The 18529-nt window shown below is 41.4% G+C and overlaps 1 protein-coding gene across 1 annotated transcript in view; it reads right to left on the bottom strand.

Moving 5' to 3' along the window:
• TMEM255B (transmembrane protein 255B) overlaps positions 1–18529 on the bottom strand; it is a 67502-nt gene that overhangs the window by 8433 nt on the left and 40540 nt on the right. The window contains exons 5-7 of the mRNA XM_054388660.1: positions 8464–8544; positions 4544–4629; positions 3014–3173 (exon numbers count right to left, since the gene is read on the bottom strand). Of these exons, the coding sequence (XP_054244635.1) occupies positions 3014–3173; positions 4544–4629; positions 8464–8544 (327 nt within the window). The remainder of the gene's footprint in view (positions 1–3013; positions 3174–4543; positions 4630–8463; positions 8545–18529) is intronic.

Genomic DNA, 18529 nt, shown 5'->3' with positions numbered 1-18529 from the left:
CTAAACTCAAGGCAGGCAGATTCCTTGGCGAGGTGCGTCAGGAAAATATCTCAAAGTCATCAGATAAATACCAGGGCTGGGAAGGGAGTTTCTAGATTGATTTTTGGTACCAGGCAAGTGAAGTTTTCCATGCATTTCTTTATCTCCGACTTCTGAAGGAAATAATAATGGTGCTTTACCATTTTGGAAACTCAAAGTATATAAGCTTTCTGTTAAAGGTGACCTTAAGGTAACTGCCTAGGCTGTGTGTCCTATATCCAAGCACACTGTAGATCTTAAAAGGAGGGTAGGGTACGGTTGTAACTGCTGCAGCTCTGCCGGCACTCAGCAGATCACAGAGGATGGCTCTACCGATGGCACAGGGGCCACTGGGAGCTGACACCCTGGGAGTGGAGAGAGGATGAAATGGTTCCCACTGAGCCAGCACAGCCCTCTGGCAGGCAGCAAAACCTCAGGGATCGTGCCAGGGTCTGCAGGGAATTTGTCACAGGAAAGAAAACCCACAACAACCAAAACAACAGTTCTCTTTTTTTCTGTCCAGGAAATGTGATGGGTTTAGAGGCAATAGCACTGTTTTGAAAACTCTCCCCTTTGTGATATGTTTTGACTGCCAGTGTTCTCCAGGCGTAAACATGATGGCTTTTGTTTAACTACTGAGCCTGTCCCTGTGTTTTCTGGAAGTCAACCTCGGAGCAATGCCCTGAGGCATTTGAACAGGCTTTGCAGCTCTCACTGCAAAAAAAAAATTCTATGTGAAGGTGGCATCTTGAAAGAAAATTTTCTCCCACATATTTTGAAAGTTTTTTCTTATTTCAATCCTATGCCCCCTTCTCTCCCTCTTCCGCTTGATGCTTTTGGCCCCAAGAGTTACTCCTTTTGTAAAGAAAGCCAGCAGCAGATTAGCAAACCAGCTCTGGTATGTCGCTCCAAAGGATCCTGAGAAGCACAGGGAGGAGCAAGGAGCAGACATTGCATTTTGAATTCCTGCTGTGGTAACACTTTCTCAAGCATACCACGGCTCCTGCACTGAGGCACCTGACACAATCTCATCTTTCCCTTAAGGCAGTGAGGGTTTTTTTTCTGCTCCTGCTGCAAAGGAGATAAAACCCAGTTTATTAAGAACAGATTTTTATCTGGAGCACCAACAGACTTGCTTCAGCCAAGCCCAGGGGGAAGCTGCCTGTCCACTGCTGCTGCAAATTCTCTGCACAACTTTATTCCACCCAGTGAGGCCTAAACCTTGACCCAAGGTCTGCCTCCCAGCATGGGAATGTGCCAGGTCATGGAGACTGCAGTTTTCCCAGAAACTTCTCACTTCTCCCAGAAACATCTCAGTTCTCCCAGAAATGTCCCCTCAGCTTGGTGTCCTATGTGAGCAGTGCAGTAATGGCTTCAGGGCAGCTCACCCAGCTATGAAGCATCAGCCCAAATCCCATGTAAGCTTTGGTTTGTACAAGATGATTTTGTGGACTCAGGCTGGCTCTTTGCACCCTTCCCCACCTCAGGGAAGCACTACCAATGTACACAGCTGCCCCTGGTGGAGGCACTTGCACCCATCTGCTAGGCAGGAGAAAATACTTAGCAGCACTAGAAAGCTGCAGTGTCCTACCAAGGACTTAGTGTAGATGATGCCTGCCTTGCCCTTCTCATTCAGCTGCTCTTCCCCTCATTTCCCACTGTACTTTTTTCTGCTCCCCCTCTGCCACTGCTCCTCTCTGAGGGAGGGGATGAATTAAGCTGGGAAAGCTGCTTCCACTCCCTCCAGTTGCAACCACAACTCTTCACTGTCTGGCTGCAGTTTGTTCTACTCCTTGCAAGAGTCCCCTCACACAAAGCACAGCTCATCTACATTTCTTACACGTGAAGGCTCACTGTGCTTGCTAGCTTTAAGCTACAGAGAGGAATATTTCCGGCAAAAAATTCTTAACAACGGTGATTTTTTCAAATAATTCATATGGCCCTGCACTGTCACATTGTTTTAAGTTCCCAAAACATGTTGTACATAGTATGGATGGCCTCCATTCTGGCTGGATCCTTGGCTTACTGGCAGAGAGCTCTGAGCAGCCCTCTAATCTGTCCTCTTGGTGTACATCTCACCTGTCTCTCTTGCTTTCTCTTCCCTGCTCCATCCCTCTCTTCTTTCATTTCATCCATCTTTATTTTTCTTCTCTGAAATAGTCACCATGGATTTAGGATGACTTGCACTGCTGCCACATCTCCCTTTGGCTCCTTCATTTTGCCTCCATCCTAAAGCTTCTGCTCATTTGGAAACTTTTTGGACCGGGACCATCTACTCTTCTGAGTGCCTAGTAAATCCAGAGCCACTTGGTTGATCTTCAGGCACTGCATTAGCAAATATGACCAATGACAGTGATAATTCCAGGAACAGCTACTCCACCCTTTCAACATCAGAAAATCTAGGCAGGTATGTTACAGAATCCCTTCTATCACACAGCTTCTTCTGACTTCTGTGATGCACATCACCACAACACTGTGGTGTGGCGCAGGGAGCAGTTAGAGGTCAGCATTCTTTAGTGAAAAAAAACCCAAACCAAACCAAAACAAAACAAAAAAGAGGTGACCTCAATACATCTATTTAGATAAAATCTTCACTGGTACTTCAGAATTAATACCCGTTTTTGGGAAGAGAACTACCTATGGTTGAATAGTCACACCTGGGACTTGATTTTTACATGTTAGCTACAAACTAGCATCCTCAAACTCTGTGCTGGCCCACAGTGCTGAAATAGAAGCAAAAAGAAATACCACTAAGTGAATTGCCAGCATCTGTTCACACAGATGCCTGTTTTTTGCTTTCCATTCACATATTTGACCTACTTAGCTGTGAGCAGCTGGCAACAGCTTAGCTTAAAGATAGAATTCCAGACTCTGAGATCACACAGGAAACATCTAAAGTGCCCCCTTTGTACACTTATGCCCCCTCGGCTTTAACCCATTTGGCATGACCAACAAGCACAGAAGTCCTCAAGGAAGGCAGAAGACTGAGCCTTACCATGTCTTTAAATGCCCCAAGAATAGCTGCTGTAATAATTCCCAGAAACAACCCGATGATGTTGAGGACTGTGGAGGACCACAGAAGCCTATACAGGTGAAGCACGTCCTGACAGCTGCTCACACCGAGAAATTCATAGTAGCTGGCAGACTGCTCTGAGCTGAAAGGGAATGCAGACAGTGTCACTGCAGTGGGAATGGCGTTGCACAGAATACAGAGCACCAGAGGATCTGAATCCCTCCTGCTCACTTTAGTCTTCATCCATGCTCCCACCCAAACACTCCTCAGATGAACTGGAGAAAGCTCTGTGGTAGACAAACACTTGCTCTGCTAATGCCAGCACTAAACACATAGACTAACTAACTGGTGTTGGGCAACCTCGATTGGTGTTGGGCACCAGCATGGACCCTGGTTTTTGCCCAGGGTCTCTGAGCACAGGCCTGGTCCTGGCATATGGATGCTCCCTTTGTCATTCAGCTATCAGCTAAGGCCTGGTTAGCATTGCTGTTTTAACCAACTCACCTGGAAATCTACTGGCATCTCTCAAACTGTGGAAGGCAAGGCGCTTAAGCATTAATTCAACCACAGGAAGGTGGATTTTGCCAGCTGGCTGTGGTGTCTGCAGTTCAAAATTAACAGACGCAACACAGCACAGTATAAAGTTGTGCCTTTATGCTGTACTATCCAAAACTCTTTGTCTGTATTTCTACTTGGCACTGGTCATTGTAAATCAGGCATGTTGTGAAGGCAATCCTCTTTGTCTTGCCGAAAGCCAGAAATATCCTACTGCAAAATTTGAAACCAAAGCTTCCTGCAGTTCTTTCCAGTACCTGCTTTCATGCTAGCCCACTAATGAGCTCCTAGAGCAGCTATCTGAGTTGGAAAAATGTTTTAAGTGCCAAGAACGTTTTTGCACCGTTAAGAAATTGACATTAGCTTATGGTGGAAACCAGAAGTGAGCAATTTGTGCTCACATGGGGCAGAAGTGGGGAAGGTGGTTAGGGAAAGCCGAGAAAGGTATCAGCATGGAGAAATGACATTTCTGGGAAGAACCAAGCCAAGCACAGCAGCTCCTGGAAATGTCTAATCATTTGTTGTGGGGCATGGTTCTGGCACTGCAGATCCTCTACTGCTGAGCTCACTTGGGCCCTATCATGAGCCTAAACACTGTTTAAGTAAAAGCCCAGAGGATTCATTAAATCTAATGGGAGAATTGAATGGCAAGATGAACAGTAAATCTTGACACAACTATGACTTGAGGACTTAATTTTGATCACACAGCAAAGAGCTTACGGACATAGTTAAAGAAAGAGAAACTGAAACAAAGCCAACAGTAACATCCAACCTGTGACCTCTTTTCTACTGGCACCAGGACTTAAATTGCAGAGGAACTGGATTCTTCAATATAGAAGTCCCTTTTGTATTGCTTCTTCAGGCCTAAGGGCACATCCCCCTCCTCCCTATCATTTAAGAGGATGGAAAAACAAGGAAAGTTTTGCCAGAGGCCACTGACTGCACACAAGTACTTACTTCTCACAGTTGTACAGGTCACAGCAATAGCACGTGTTACTCTTCACTTTCAGCTGGCACTTGCTGTTTAAGGTGTAACATGTCACCTGCCAAAAAAGAAGAGACTTACTTTTATTTCAGTGTTATGTAAATCATCCTACTGCCCACACAGAAACAGCTACAGCAGTGTCGGGTTTAATATCTGCTGTGCTGAAAGATCCTGAGATTCTAAAATCCATGACTACAGGGCAGAAAGACATCCCTGAGCTTCCAGGAGTGTCACTGAGGAAATCAGCCCCTGAGCCTCAGGGCATTTACACTATGGAGCCCAGAGCCCCAGCACTGACCTGCAGCCAGGGCTGCCTGTGTTTTCAAGCACTCTGCCACACTGCCTGGTGTTATTTTGCTGAGACCCTGAGTCTGCAACTGTGGGATGTGGATCCCTACAGTTGTGATGTAGGGACCGTGGATCCACACCACAGCAAGCCACGTAAGTGGGTACGAATACCATTCCATTTTAGTGAGGAAATGGGCAAAGAAGAAAATTGATCTGAAAAGCTGCAGATAAATGAAAGCTCTCTCCTTCAGTAACATCCTCCTGGAGAACAAAATAATTAGGAACAACAACAAAAAGAACCATCTCCAAACTCAAAACCAAAACTGCTCAGGAAAGATCCCAGCACTCCTGCAAAGAAATGCCATTTACTGCAGGTTCCTGAACAGGAAACTGAAAAGATTTATTTGTGTGAGTAGGAATTGCAGGTATAGGCAGATTTTAGAACAATAAAGGCAAGCACATGTAAGCCTCTCTCCATCCAAACAATAAATCCTTTTAATGATTCCTTAAGTGCAGTAAGCATTAATCACTTCTATTTGGCTCTACAGACCAGTTGAAATATTTTATATGTAAGGTGTTGGCTGTTTGGTTGGTTTTGTTTGTTTGCTTGCTGGGTTCTGTTTGTTTGTTTGTTTCATTAGATGTTTTTCTTATTGACTTTGAAATCCTGGAGAACTGTCAGGTTTTAAAAGGTAGCCAGTCAGAAAACATATTCTTTCTACAGATTTTATTCTGATAGGAAAAAAATTGTACTAATAAAATATAATTAAATGTATTACTGAATGTAATAAAATGTAATAAAATGTATTATTGAATGGAAAAGTCCTTATAATGAAAAAGTAGAAGGAGCAAGCTTCAGAATATATGCCTGCTTTTGAAAAGCTGCTGTCAGATAGTTTTGCTTAGGCATTACTGTGTTAGTCTGTGGGATAGTCTCCAAAAGAGATGATAAACCAGAAGTTTCTCAGCTCCTGTCTTCTGGATCTGTGCATACATTTTAGTGTGAAAACTGCCAGTGTTGATGAGTCTGTACATCTCATATGTTTGCCCCCAGTAAAAAAAAAAAAAAAAAAAAAAAAAAAGGCCTTAAACACACACTACACTCAGCAGCAGAGAGTTTATCCTGAAGATGGTCTCAGACTTGCCACATTTGCCTTATCAGGATTTGCTTGAGCAGTGACAGTTGGGTGAAAAAGCATGGGTGCATCCCTGGACAAGGCTGTACCTGTGGTGACTGTCTTCAGGTCCTCTAACCCGAAACGGAAAATGAGTTATAAAATCTAGGCTGCAAGCTGCAAATGAAACTCACAGCTTGATACACTCTGAGAGAGGTTCTCATTTCATCAACCTTGTTCTGTCGTATCTGGACTTACTGGATTTTTACAGAGAGCTTCACTGGCCTTCAGACCCATTGAGCTGAAGGCATTCTTAGCCTGAGCTGCAGTCCACTGCAGAAGAGGAGTGTGCACTGCCATCAACGGCTGCAGAGGCTTAGCAGGGGCTTAATCAAGATCCAGCTCACAAGTGAACAAAACATGACACCAGTTCTGGAGTAGAGTGTGTCAATGCCATTTCATTGGGATGCCCTAATGCTTTTGCACTGAGTGGAACTTCAGACTTTGAGTTTGACCCCCTGTACATAATCAAAATGGCCTAGGGCCTGCATTATTAAAATACATGTTCCTGTTATACATGCATGATTCGAATCGGAGGTCTTCATAAGATGGAGTTGGCTGCTGAACAGCTGGCTTGTTATGATGCATGGCTTTGGGGACCACTTCTGGTAGGAAATAAAAGTAGTTTTGCTCTCTCCAAAAACCAGTAAGGCCAGTTTGCTCCTTTTTACTGTGGAAGGTTAAAAGTACTAAAGAGGGAGATCAGCAAGATCTTAAACACCGTTTTAGCTGCTTCTAGACTACCAGACATATTATATTATCGGTCAAGGGAGTTACTGTAGTCGTCTATTTTTATCACTGTATTTTTAAAACATGCAAAGAGCAAGACACTCCCTTTTAGGAGAACAGAGAATAAACCAAAATAAACAAATTACTGTGTGGTGTGAGCAAGGGTGGTGAAAACAGGCCATTTGTGGCTATTCTCCTTGTCAAGAGCTATTATTTCACCTCAGTGACCAGACATTTAGCTTTTTCATGTTTGTGTCTGTCTAGATAAGATGTGCTCACCTCATAGTAATTGCAAGAAAATCAAATTCTTTCTGCTTTGAGCAAAGAGAATAACCAAAACAGGCGAGCTACATGAGCTGGAGACCTCTCGCAGGCTGAGATCACAATCAAAAAGAAACTTCAGTGAATCACTTGCCTTCCTAGTTAGGTGCTCCACTGGCATGCAGAATGTGTTCCCTGCTTCCTAGCTGGCTAACTTTGGAAAAGCAAAAGCCAAATTAAAATGTCACAGGTCATTAACTCTTAATTAGCACATTCTGTCTCTAGATCAGCAGACAAGCAGACAGGAACGTGATTACCAAGGAACTGCATTTTTAAAAGATATGGGGGCGTGGCCAGAAGAGGGCAAAGAGCTCTGTGCAGCCCAACTTCAGATATTCCCAGAATCTGCAAATCTTGGGAAACTGAAGCCTGAGGCTGGGGTCACCTGCAAGGAGTTGTGGTCAGTGTGATACCTGCTTAATGTTTATTACAGGAATCAAAAGCATTTCTCAGGCCACATCTGTGCCAGAGTGTGCACGCACAGTGTAGAAGAGGACGGAGTAAAACTTAGAGGAAAGTGTGTTGTTGCAGATCACAAGTTGGTCTGGGTAGGTTTTTAGGCAAGCAGGTCAATAAAAAGTTTTTGTCATATGTTTTCTGGAATAAACAACAGGGTGCCCTAGCAGCAAGATTTAAGGAGTATTGGCTGCTTCATCTGGTAATATACTTTGCAAAGCTATTTAGAATTAGTAATGGTAACATTCCCCTTAGACTTCTTCTCAGCCATGGGAGGAATGGTGATGAAGGATGCCCGGCTGCTACTAAGTTAAACCACTGTTTGGCTGTTCTTAGTCCTGCTCTGCTTGATTTCCTTTTCACTCCCACCATTTTACCACAATAATAAAATGAAAAATAGGAAAAGAAACTAAATCTGGACTTCTCAGGAGGTTAGCCATTTGGGTATAGGCACTTTCCCAACCATGTTAATGTCACTGAGATAATAAAAAAAGCTACATTCAAACCGCTGACACTCTTGGCCTGTGCTGGTTAAATACAGGGAAGATTTGAAGTCTTCTGGACAATGCAAATGGATTTATTTAGACATTGCCTACTCCACTTGAAATCCACAAAAATCTCCTTAGAGGACTAATAGATTCCAAACAACTATCATACAGTATAGATGAACTAAGAATGATTCCAGTCTCAGAGTAATGTACTGGATAGAAACACTGATGATGACTCAGAACCTCACTGGTTGTAATGATTTGCAATCTCAGAGGCTTGGACAAGCAGGGAGTCACTTGTGGGAGAAAAAGCAGCAGGCTTTCTAGCAACTCATGACCTATATGCACAGACATGCTTTCGAACACCTGCCTCCTTCCTCCCCAGCCCCTCAAAGGACACTGGACATAAGCATGTGATGAGGGGAGCTTGTTTACCTCTGTCTGGTAGGCATCATAAAGGAATCCTATTCCACTTGAATAAAACTGGCATCTTTTGTTATGCAAAGGTCTTGGTTCCTGTAAAGAGAAAAAGGGCCAAAAAAAAGGTACTCAGTCTGGAGGAAGCATGAAGGCACCATATCCCATATTCCCATGCCAGATGCTCGCAGCTCTGTGGAGCTGAAGCCAATGCACTTGGGTAAGTGGCTCACACTCCCCCATGTTGACTTTCTTTCCAGAATGGCTCTCCTTAGGATTACACTTTCCTTCCTCACTCTGTCAATAAGCTTTGTGAGCATCATTTATTTTTCTCTGTACTGGTCACCTCTTTTGAGAAGACTTCACCTCTGGCATTTAACCACTTCCTCACTTAATGTCAAACAGTACTGCTCTGGGAGAACGATTCTTTTTTCCTGGCACGGTTTCTTACCTAGTACAAAGAATTACTTTGCTATTTGTCTTCAAGATACAAGATTTTGTTTTTTCAACAATGTCCAAAATAATATAGCTAATACTTTAAGCATTTCACTTCCAAAACCAAAATGAAGAATAATAAAGAAATGAAGACATAAAAAGGACTTAGTTTGCACTGCTTGCTTTTTTGCCTTCTTTTCAGTTTATCCTTATTGCAAAAGATGTGTTTGCTGCCCATATTTCAGATTATCCTCGTAACAGTTACCATGAACTGATATAAAAGAACACAATGAAATGTCCTTGGTTAGATGTGTGTTTCTGAACTTGGAAACTGGCCACTTTGAAGGCTAGAGGATGCATACTTCAGCCAGTTTCAGGACTAGACCATATTTGCCTAGGGAGGATTTGATGACTGGAGTCCTCAGTGATCAGTTATCTATACAAAACCAAAATGTGAGAATGTCTTATTTTGTCAAAAAGAGTGTTTTTCAACTTTCTGCCACTTATCTAGTCCTGATCTGTGCCTTCCAAAGCACTCCAATGTTAGTCAAACCACTTCCAAGAGAGAAGATGAAATCCCTCTAACTGCCATCCCTTCTTTCCATGTTATCTTACAAGAAAAGGACTACTGAAGTTGTTAGCAGAAATCTGTGCTGATTAACTTTGACTGCATTTTAAAGCTTTATGATCCACCCAGGAATAACATAGAAATTGCAGAAAGATTTGCACTACTATAGATAATTTTTGAGTATTCTATCCTTGTTGGATAATGAAGCGTGAACTGTATAAATCTGCTGACCCAAAATACATAATCAGTTAAAATGCAGAACTAGGCAGGAATGCAGGCAAGTCAATGAATAAGCTCATTCCTCAGCTTGTTTGCCTTTCTGATTACTCGGCAAACCCAAGGAAGTTTGGACATGAACTCCCCAGGGTTATGGAAAGGTTAGTTTCCTGCATCCAAAACTGTGTATTATATTGCACAAGCATAAGAAAAAATTCTTCAGCAACTATTTTTCTCTAGAGGAAAAGCAAATACCATACAAACAGCATGCCATGTCTTGAACTAGGACAGTATTCTTCCATCACAGCCTGGGAAGGCATTAGCCTTTACCCATGGCTTCCAGGGGCAGACCTGGCTGGGACAGCTAAGAGGATTGTAATTTCTCTGCTAGCACCCCAAGCATGGCCTTAGTCAAAGGATAAGAGACTATCATACTCCACTGTGGCACTGGGATGAAATGAGAGGTAATGGGAGTCAGCAGCAGAAATGGCTTTTTCTGTCATGAGGAGCAAATCAATGAAAAACTGCTGCTCATAATATTCACAACAATAACAAGTTTTGATCTGATCCTGGAACATCCTGGAAAGGGATGGTGGTCAAGTGCATGGAGTCCAAGCGGTGTTCTCAACACTGCTGATGAAGAGAAATGGCCTCAGGAGTGCTGGATAGATCCAGTGGATCAAGAACTGTCTGTGCATCTGATATCTTCAACAAGAATTTGGCTTTTAAGACCATGAGAGCATCTTTCATGAAAAAGGATTTCTTGGAAGATATGAGATCCACCCAACTAATCAGGGCAAAAGCATTTTTGTCTATAGTCTGGTCAGCTGGTGATGAGAGCTTTAAATTAATAGCAAAAGGAGAGGGAGATGAGGAACAATAATCAAGAGTGGAAGCAGTGGACCAATGAGACAGGCAAAGTGAACAGGGTGATGTGGACAAGAGAAAGCTGATAATCAACATAACAGGAAAATGTTATGGGACCCACTTCAAGTGTATGCAGATAAATAAGGAAGCACCCATAGAACAACACAAGGAAAGCTCTCATCCTTTTTCTGGGATGCTTAGCACTCTTTAACGTGTCTGTACACTAACACAGCGTGGAGAACAGACAGTCTGAGGTTTGTGTGCAGTAACGAGGTAACAATCTCACTGGGATCAGAGACACATGGTAAGAGCTCACAGGACCACAGTTCTACCATGGATAGATAAAGGCTTTTTAGGAAGGGCCTGTAAGGATGGCAAAAAGTGGAGCTGCTCTTTATGAAAGAAAGCAAAAAGGATGCATGGAGCTCTGCCTCGGGACAGAGGAGGAGGCAGCTGAAATCTTCTGTGTCGGTGTTAGAGGCCAGACCAAGATGGGCAATATTAGTTTGGTCTTCAAGGGAGCAGGTAAGCACGCTTTTCATCAAAGTGTGCTGAAAGCAGCACTGTTCCCTGGGGAGATCAAATCTGTAGCAGCTACTAGCACTTCATATTGCTGTGCATCAAAAACGTGAGAGCTGTGGCCTGGAATCAACCACTGTGAATACAGGTAATACATCTTGCATGCACAATCATGGCAAACAAGTACTTTCCTTCATGCACCTGATTTTGAAAAGCAAGCCTGCAGCACTAGTAAAGCCAGCTTTCTACATTCAGTCTGTACTTCTAAACACATTTATATGTGCAATCAGTATTGCAACCCCCAAACAGATGAAAGAAATGATGATCAAATGTATAAAAATAACAAAGATGAGGTAGCATTGACTTTATCCAGACATCCTCAGAACTCAACACCTAAAGCACATAGCCTTTAAGTAGAGGTACACTGGGGATGCTGAAAGGTGGCACTGGTAAAAGCTTCCATTTGAGTCAGATTTTCATGCCACAGAGGGCTTGTGGTCTGTTTGACTGCTCAGGTGTTTCAGTGAATAAGACACCACGGAGATGTCAAAAATGTTTTAAAATTCTCCAATACTACACCACACCACATCAGCACCCACTGGATTTCATAGGCCCCTCTAATAACCAGAGGTAAATGAGGCATACTTCAAAGCTATGAAAGTATTCCTGACAGACTGCTCATAAAATGCTTCATATGTTCATAAGGCTCACTGCAGACTGTATATGAATATAGGATACCTATACTACTTAAGAGGTATTTACAACTTAATTCTACTGCTTATAACAATACTGGTAAAGAAAGTCCTACTTTTAGATGCTATATTTGTAAATTTACATTTCATCTATTAACAGTTGCTTTAAAGTATATAGCAACAATATTTGGTTTAACTAATTTGATACCCTTTGACATCAGGAACTTCCCCAACCACTGTTATTGGAACAGAGCTATGCAATACCTCTCATTAATTTGTCACATTAATATATTCATATATAATAAATAATGCATTCCTCTTCTTATTTTCTTTGAATAATTCACTTTAACTAGAAATGGGCAGGTGGGAAAGATCTGTTGGTTAGAGATCTGGTGATATGTGCAGAGAATTAACATAAGCAGGCTGGCGAAAAGAGGAAGAATTCTGTATTAAAATGTGCTTGTGTTGTTGGTTTTGGTTTGGGTTTTTTTTTTTGATGTAAAGGAAAATGGATGAGTGTTATTCAGCTGTGAGCACTGGTTAAGATTATTTCTTAGTTAATTATGTATGAGCATATTTGTGTGTAATGGGCAGATAGATTGCCATCAGCCCAAGTTTAGAAAATATTCATAGGTGTCAAAAATAAAAAAAAGGAAATCTGGATACACAGTAATTCCTTTTAATTTCAGGGAAATCAGATCTGTTCAGCCTTGAACCCTACAGAGCAAGTATAGCTCTCCTTATTCTTGCATAGTTTTTATTTCAATATTTTTCTTGCACGTACATTAGAACCTCGGAGTGATGAACAGATGGCTAAGAGGAAAGGCTTTATGCCAAGGAAGAGAAGATTTGGTCCAGATACAGAAGGTTTGGTTGCTTTCTGTCTTTTAAGAGCATATAATAAACCCCCCACATTCTCTTTGATGGTACAAATATTGCAATATATTATTTGTATAAAGTGTTCTTTGAACAGTATCTTTGGTGGATTTGATACAGTGTCTGTGGGGAGGAGATTGCTCTTAACTGAGGCATGGAAGGTAGAATTTTGTAGAATTTTTCTGTTCTACTTTTTGTTTCCTTGGAGGACACAAATATTTTGGGTAACATGAGGAAAATTTCATCTCTCTTATGTGTAAATCCACTTTCTGAATACTATGATATAGCATAAACTGTAATGCCATACTTTACAGACACAAAACATGGCTAATAATTTCTTGAAATAAGGATATAGCAGTGGCTGTGTTATTCAAATTACAGTATTTAGTCTTAGCTTCCATGGATGCATTGATAGATGTATAGATTAATCCCTGCCAGGGAATGTTCCCAGGCCTGAAATTCAATCATTTAGGCCATTAACTTGTTAGAATTGTGTCAGTGATGGCTTTGTCCTGGGTGAACTCTTCCAAAATATTTTCTGGGTATTGTTTGGACATTAGCATGGACCAAGAACCATTCCCAGTAAGTAATCTGGGCATTGCCACACTGCTTGTGACTCTAAGAGAGACTTGATTTAAGAGTAAGGACACGGGCTTCACCATGCCAGCTGGCCTGGTGACCACAGAACAGGCCTGGGCACATCTGAAAGATGAGTACAGATAAAACTAAAGAGTCCAAAACCAGACTAATGATTCGGTTGAAGTTTCTCATTTTCTATTTGATTCCTGCAACATTTTTGTAGGTCCTTTTAATCTACAGCATAGCCAGCAATGAATAGGAGAGAGAGTTGCCAAGATTTGTCAAGTTTAATCTTAAAGGCAAACCAAAACATAATCCTTCAGTGCCAGCTCAGCCTTTGGCCAACACCTGCTTATTCTAGAGCTTATCACTTCCTTTAAGAACAGATTCTCTGATAACTTTTTGAAAGCAGGCAGGCAAATGTGAGCAATCAGACATTATTAGCCACTAGCTTTGATATTTTTCTGGAGGGCTAGATGGAGTGTAGCTATCTGTGTACCTCACACTGACTATTTGAGAGCACGCTGACTCTCTGAGAGCATGGGAGCATACAGACCTGAGAGCTCTCTGACCAAAGACAGAAGAATCTCGTGAAGGAAGGTGCCAATGCATTAGGAGTCTAGGAAGGCAAGCAGACTGGATCACTGACCGAGGTCTTGATCTAAAGTTGTTTGGGTCACATTTTGCACAAATACTAAGAGGATATGCTGCAGATGTTTTATCATTCTTGTCTCTGACCAAGATCCATTTCTCAGCCAGTTTCAACAATATTCTCAATGATATGGATGTCTACTGAGTAAGATCATTGCTAGGAGATCCCAGGGATTCACAGGAGTGATTAAAGCAGACATCTTTGTGCTTTCACAGCACAACTACAACAAAAAAGTGCATTTTAAAATGTTATGAACAGTTCCTCTAATGGCTGTGAGAAGAAGGGTATTAAGAAACATCTGAGCTAGAGGTACATGGAGTCTTTCCCAAAGTTATTAACAACTTTTATTTCATTTCCAGCAAGCTCATCACCAGCTTTTGAATCCAACTCTCAATTTAGCTTTACTTCATGAAATGGGGCTCCAAGTCTTTGCATTTCTGCTTTTCAGTAATCTTCCTCAGCTGTGACACTAGTGTCTGTTTCCCACTTTTTCTTCAGTGTTTTCTCCTCTTAAGAGCGTCACCTTTACTAATAACACAGAAAGTCCTGGGTTGCTGGAGTGCATGCTGCCTGGGATTCGGAAAAGTAAGCACCAAAAAAAGAAGAGCAAGCCATTTCCAGACTCGTGCAGTCCTGTGTCTCTGCAGCAGCCTAGCCCTGAGGTTATGCCACAGCCAAGGGCTGTAATGGACCAGGCCATCAGGAACAGAATGTTTTCAAAACATTTCAATTTTTTTTCTTAAATTCAGCTAATAATTAGCAAGCTATATTGAGAAAATACAGGCCCTAGAATTAGATTGTCACATGTTCTTTTGACCTAAGCTGCAGACTTGGCTTAGGTGTGTGTTGATTACACAGTATGCATTGATTCCATTTCATGTATTGACCCTGCTTTAAAACTCAAGGGTTCCTAAATATACACTTGAACAAACCCTTCAAAATGATGCAAAGTGAGACAAAGATAGGATGCTTCTGTCCATGCCATACTCTTTCTGTAACTACAACACATTAGTGATTCCCTGGTGCAAGTAATGCATTCCCAGTTTTGTTTAAAAAACATGGGAAGCAGTCACAGCACTATGTTTACACACTTTGGATGAAGTCATCCCATGAGAGCAATGATGAGAATTTCACTCTAGACTGCAGCCAGAACTTACCCTTTCTCGTGCTTCTTGATCTGCCCTGCATGAACTTAATTTAGGAGCTAATCTTCCTGTAGAAACGCTGGGCACCAGCCTAGGGAGCCTGCCTGTCTCGTCTGCTATGCCAAAATAACCCAACTCCAGGGCTGAAAATAGGAAAAGCAGCTGGTGTGGCTTAAACACTTTTTTATTCTCACAAACCAGATTTACTTCACGTGGTCCTTTCCAGGGGCTCTTTTTAGGGTTTCTATTTAATTTGAAAGACTAGATTCTACAGAATCCTCTTCTCTTAATCCTTGGGAGCAAGCAGATGTTGATTTCAGATCTTTCTAACCAGCAAGTGCCAGGAGTACCTGTATATTATCATGGCTTGAAAACTACATGTACATGAATCTGTATCACTTTGTATTCCCTCATTGATTTTTCTTATATATAAAAAATTTTGTAGTAGTAACCTCAGTCTCACTTGGCTTTATTTGGGGGAGATTTCTGGACAGGTAATATTGCTACAGTCAAAAGGAAAGCCTCCGAACGCTGTAACTGTGCCATTGCTAGATAATGTGCACAGACAGGTTGATGCCTGATGTGGACAGACAGGTCTGTTCTCAGGTGCATATAGTTCTACTAGGAGCAATTAAATCCTCTTCAATTCCTTTTGGCTACGCTCTACCTGGCATGAAGGTGAGAGTACAGACCCATCAGTCTTCATCAGTCTATGCAGCACAGCGGGACAAGAAGAAGGAACAGGAGTGGGCTTCCCTGCACACCCTGATGGAGGTACAGCAGCCTTGGTACCTTCAGCCAATGCAAGTATAGGTGGCGGTGGGAAGAAAAGAGATGTGTGCAGAGCTACTGAGTGACACCACACCTGTCTGCTGGGGGGCTGCTATGTTGCAAACCAGTATATCATCAGGGACTGTTGCTCTGGTTGTACTGGGAAGCTGAGGCCACACAAATCTCCAGTAAGGAAGTCCACTCCTTCCGTAATACCTCAGACCTCTGGTAAACGCAAGCCTGGCACTGGAATACAACTGCTTTTTTTAGTCAAGTTTTGCTAGCTAATGTCTCTCAGCATGAGGCTGTAGACCTTCCCATAATACCTGCCACAGCTACTTTGTGTACTTAAAAACTTAGTTTTACCATGGACTGGTACACAAGTTTCTAACTATGCAATTAGCTGATATTCAAGGCTGTAATCTTGCTTGATGCAGTTAGATAATTAATTGCCTATTATAGTTGATTACTTGCATTGATTACATTACCTTGACTATAGGGTTTGTTATGTGAACTGATTGCTCTGTCTTGATTATAATGATGTTGTGCCATGTGAGTAATTAACTTTTCCTCAAGAATGAAAGAACTGTTTATTTTGGTTTTGGTAAAGTAACTCAAATACGTGAAACACAACCCATCTCCTGCCTTCATGCCTTCAGAACAAGAGATACAGAAGTCTCTAGGTATACTACTGCAAGAAATGTCGTTTTGCAAGACACTACGTTTACAAACCTGAAATACTGAATATCCTGCTAACTGAAATGTAGGAGGGGTACACTTATAATGCTCTTTTGGTTTTATTTTACATTACAAAGAAGGAAAAGAGGATGCATTAAATGCATCCAGTTGAGCACCACAAATATTGAATATCTACACATACAAATAAAATTCTAAAGGTGTAATTGATGTTGCAGAGTTGATTTTAATTTTTAGGGCATGGCACACCACTGCCAAGGACATTAAAATATCCCCATTATAGTCTAAATAATGTAGTAACAACTTTACTTATGACATTTTCATGTTAGATATTGAGCAGAAAACACTCAGAAAGTAGGTGTTTATGCCCAGTTTTCCACCACAGCTCCCTATCATCCCTGTAAATGGAAGACCCCTACCGACACATATCACAGCACATAAGACCAGGCTGATAGGGGCTCATTAAAATGAAAAAGAACTGCAGGACTAGGCCCCCACATGTAAGAATGTAAAAAGTCCATGAGAGAAGCCCCAGGAGGAATGGAAAGACATGAGTTATAAAATGAAATGGTCTAAGCAATTAGTGAGATGATTCACACATACCCTGACTGCTCAGGTAACATATAAGCTTTTCCCCATCCTCATTGGCTTGTCATTTTGAAGCTCACATGAATTTCAGAAGATCAGTGTTCAAATACATGGTATTCAGTGCTCCACAGGTAAAAAAGTCCACTGGATATACTGCTGATTGGGAGTGTGGAGAGAAATGCACTGAGGCATACACACAAGGAAATGCTAGGCAGGTAAGATAAAAAACATTAAATATGATATCTTCACAACATACTTTTTCAAACTTGGCCTTGCTCTTCAAAGATTAAATAAATATATTACAAGCAATAGACAAGTCATAATCTGTCAACACTGCTGCATCACACATTTTAATAAGCTCTTAACAGAGCCATAAATAACCATCAATCAGAACTTTATTGAATACCTGGGAACACACTTTTCATGGACATTCTTTGCAACTGAATAATCATCCACCCACAGAGAGAGAACTTCCTGCTACATGATATTGTTATTCCTTCTAATCATGGTTTCTTCCTAAAGATGAAACAAATAATACCTTTGGCTTTTTGTAATATTTTCTAGGGCAAACTGTGGCTCACTTAAATGCTCTTGATTTTTAATCTAGTAGAATTTAAGGACTTTCATGTGCTTTGCTGGTTTAGATCATGTGAATAAACAATGCCTTTTCCTTTCTTTTTTTTTTTTTTTTTTTTTTTTACTTCACTAGTTTCTGCACAGGGAAACACAAAACATCGTTTTTCCTTTGACAAATGATGGGAAAAAACGCCAAGAATTTTTGCTTTAGTCTGAAGTCTGCAGGTGGTTACTCCCTCTTGTCCCCATGTATCTCTGCAGTAGCTTTGAATTTTTTTCAAAGAAACATCTGTTGATAGTCTAGAGACATTTCTGAGAATAGGAAATAATGAAGGAAATTATCTTCTGCTGGCAGCACATCAGAGGGAATTAGATTTTGCTTTTCAGAGTAGACTGCAAGCTCTTTGCCCCAGTTACCCACCTTTTTTAGGATTAAACTGTAATTAACTTGCTTTGTATGCTTTGCATAAGTGCCATCATGGCTAGTGCTGTGTACAGTAAGGTTAAAGATGGAAGTAGACAGCAAATCTCTTGATCCAAGCTGCTATTCTACATTGCTAAGTACACTCCCCCAAAGAAAAGGTTTTTGGATGTATAGGAGCCACACAGATGCAGAACAACATAACCTATGGAGACAGATGCAGAATATAGATTACAATTTATGTACAAATGCAGAAGGCTGTCATCCATGGAAACTAGAATATCAGTGTCATTCTAAACGTGGATGAAATCCTGCTCATTTTCTCACCTCGTATTATTTCTTACACTAATAATATGGTTATTGATGTGAGTAAAACGTGTAGAATTTCCCTCCATATATCTGGAGTAGACTCACAATATATACAGTGGAGTTTGCATCTATCGAATTACACTGGAAGCAAAGCTAAAACAAAATTATTTAATT

Source organism: Indicator indicator, chromosome 1, assembly GCF_027791375.1.
Source record: "Indicator indicator isolate 239-I01 chromosome 1, UM_Iind_1.1, whole genome shotgun sequence".
In the NCBI taxonomy this organism is placed as follows: domain Eukaryota; kingdom Metazoa; phylum Chordata; class Aves; order Piciformes; family Indicatoridae; genus Indicator; species Indicator indicator.
The sequence above is the reverse complement of the archived record's forward strand: the minus strand, read 5'-3'. Positions and strand labels throughout refer to the sequence as shown.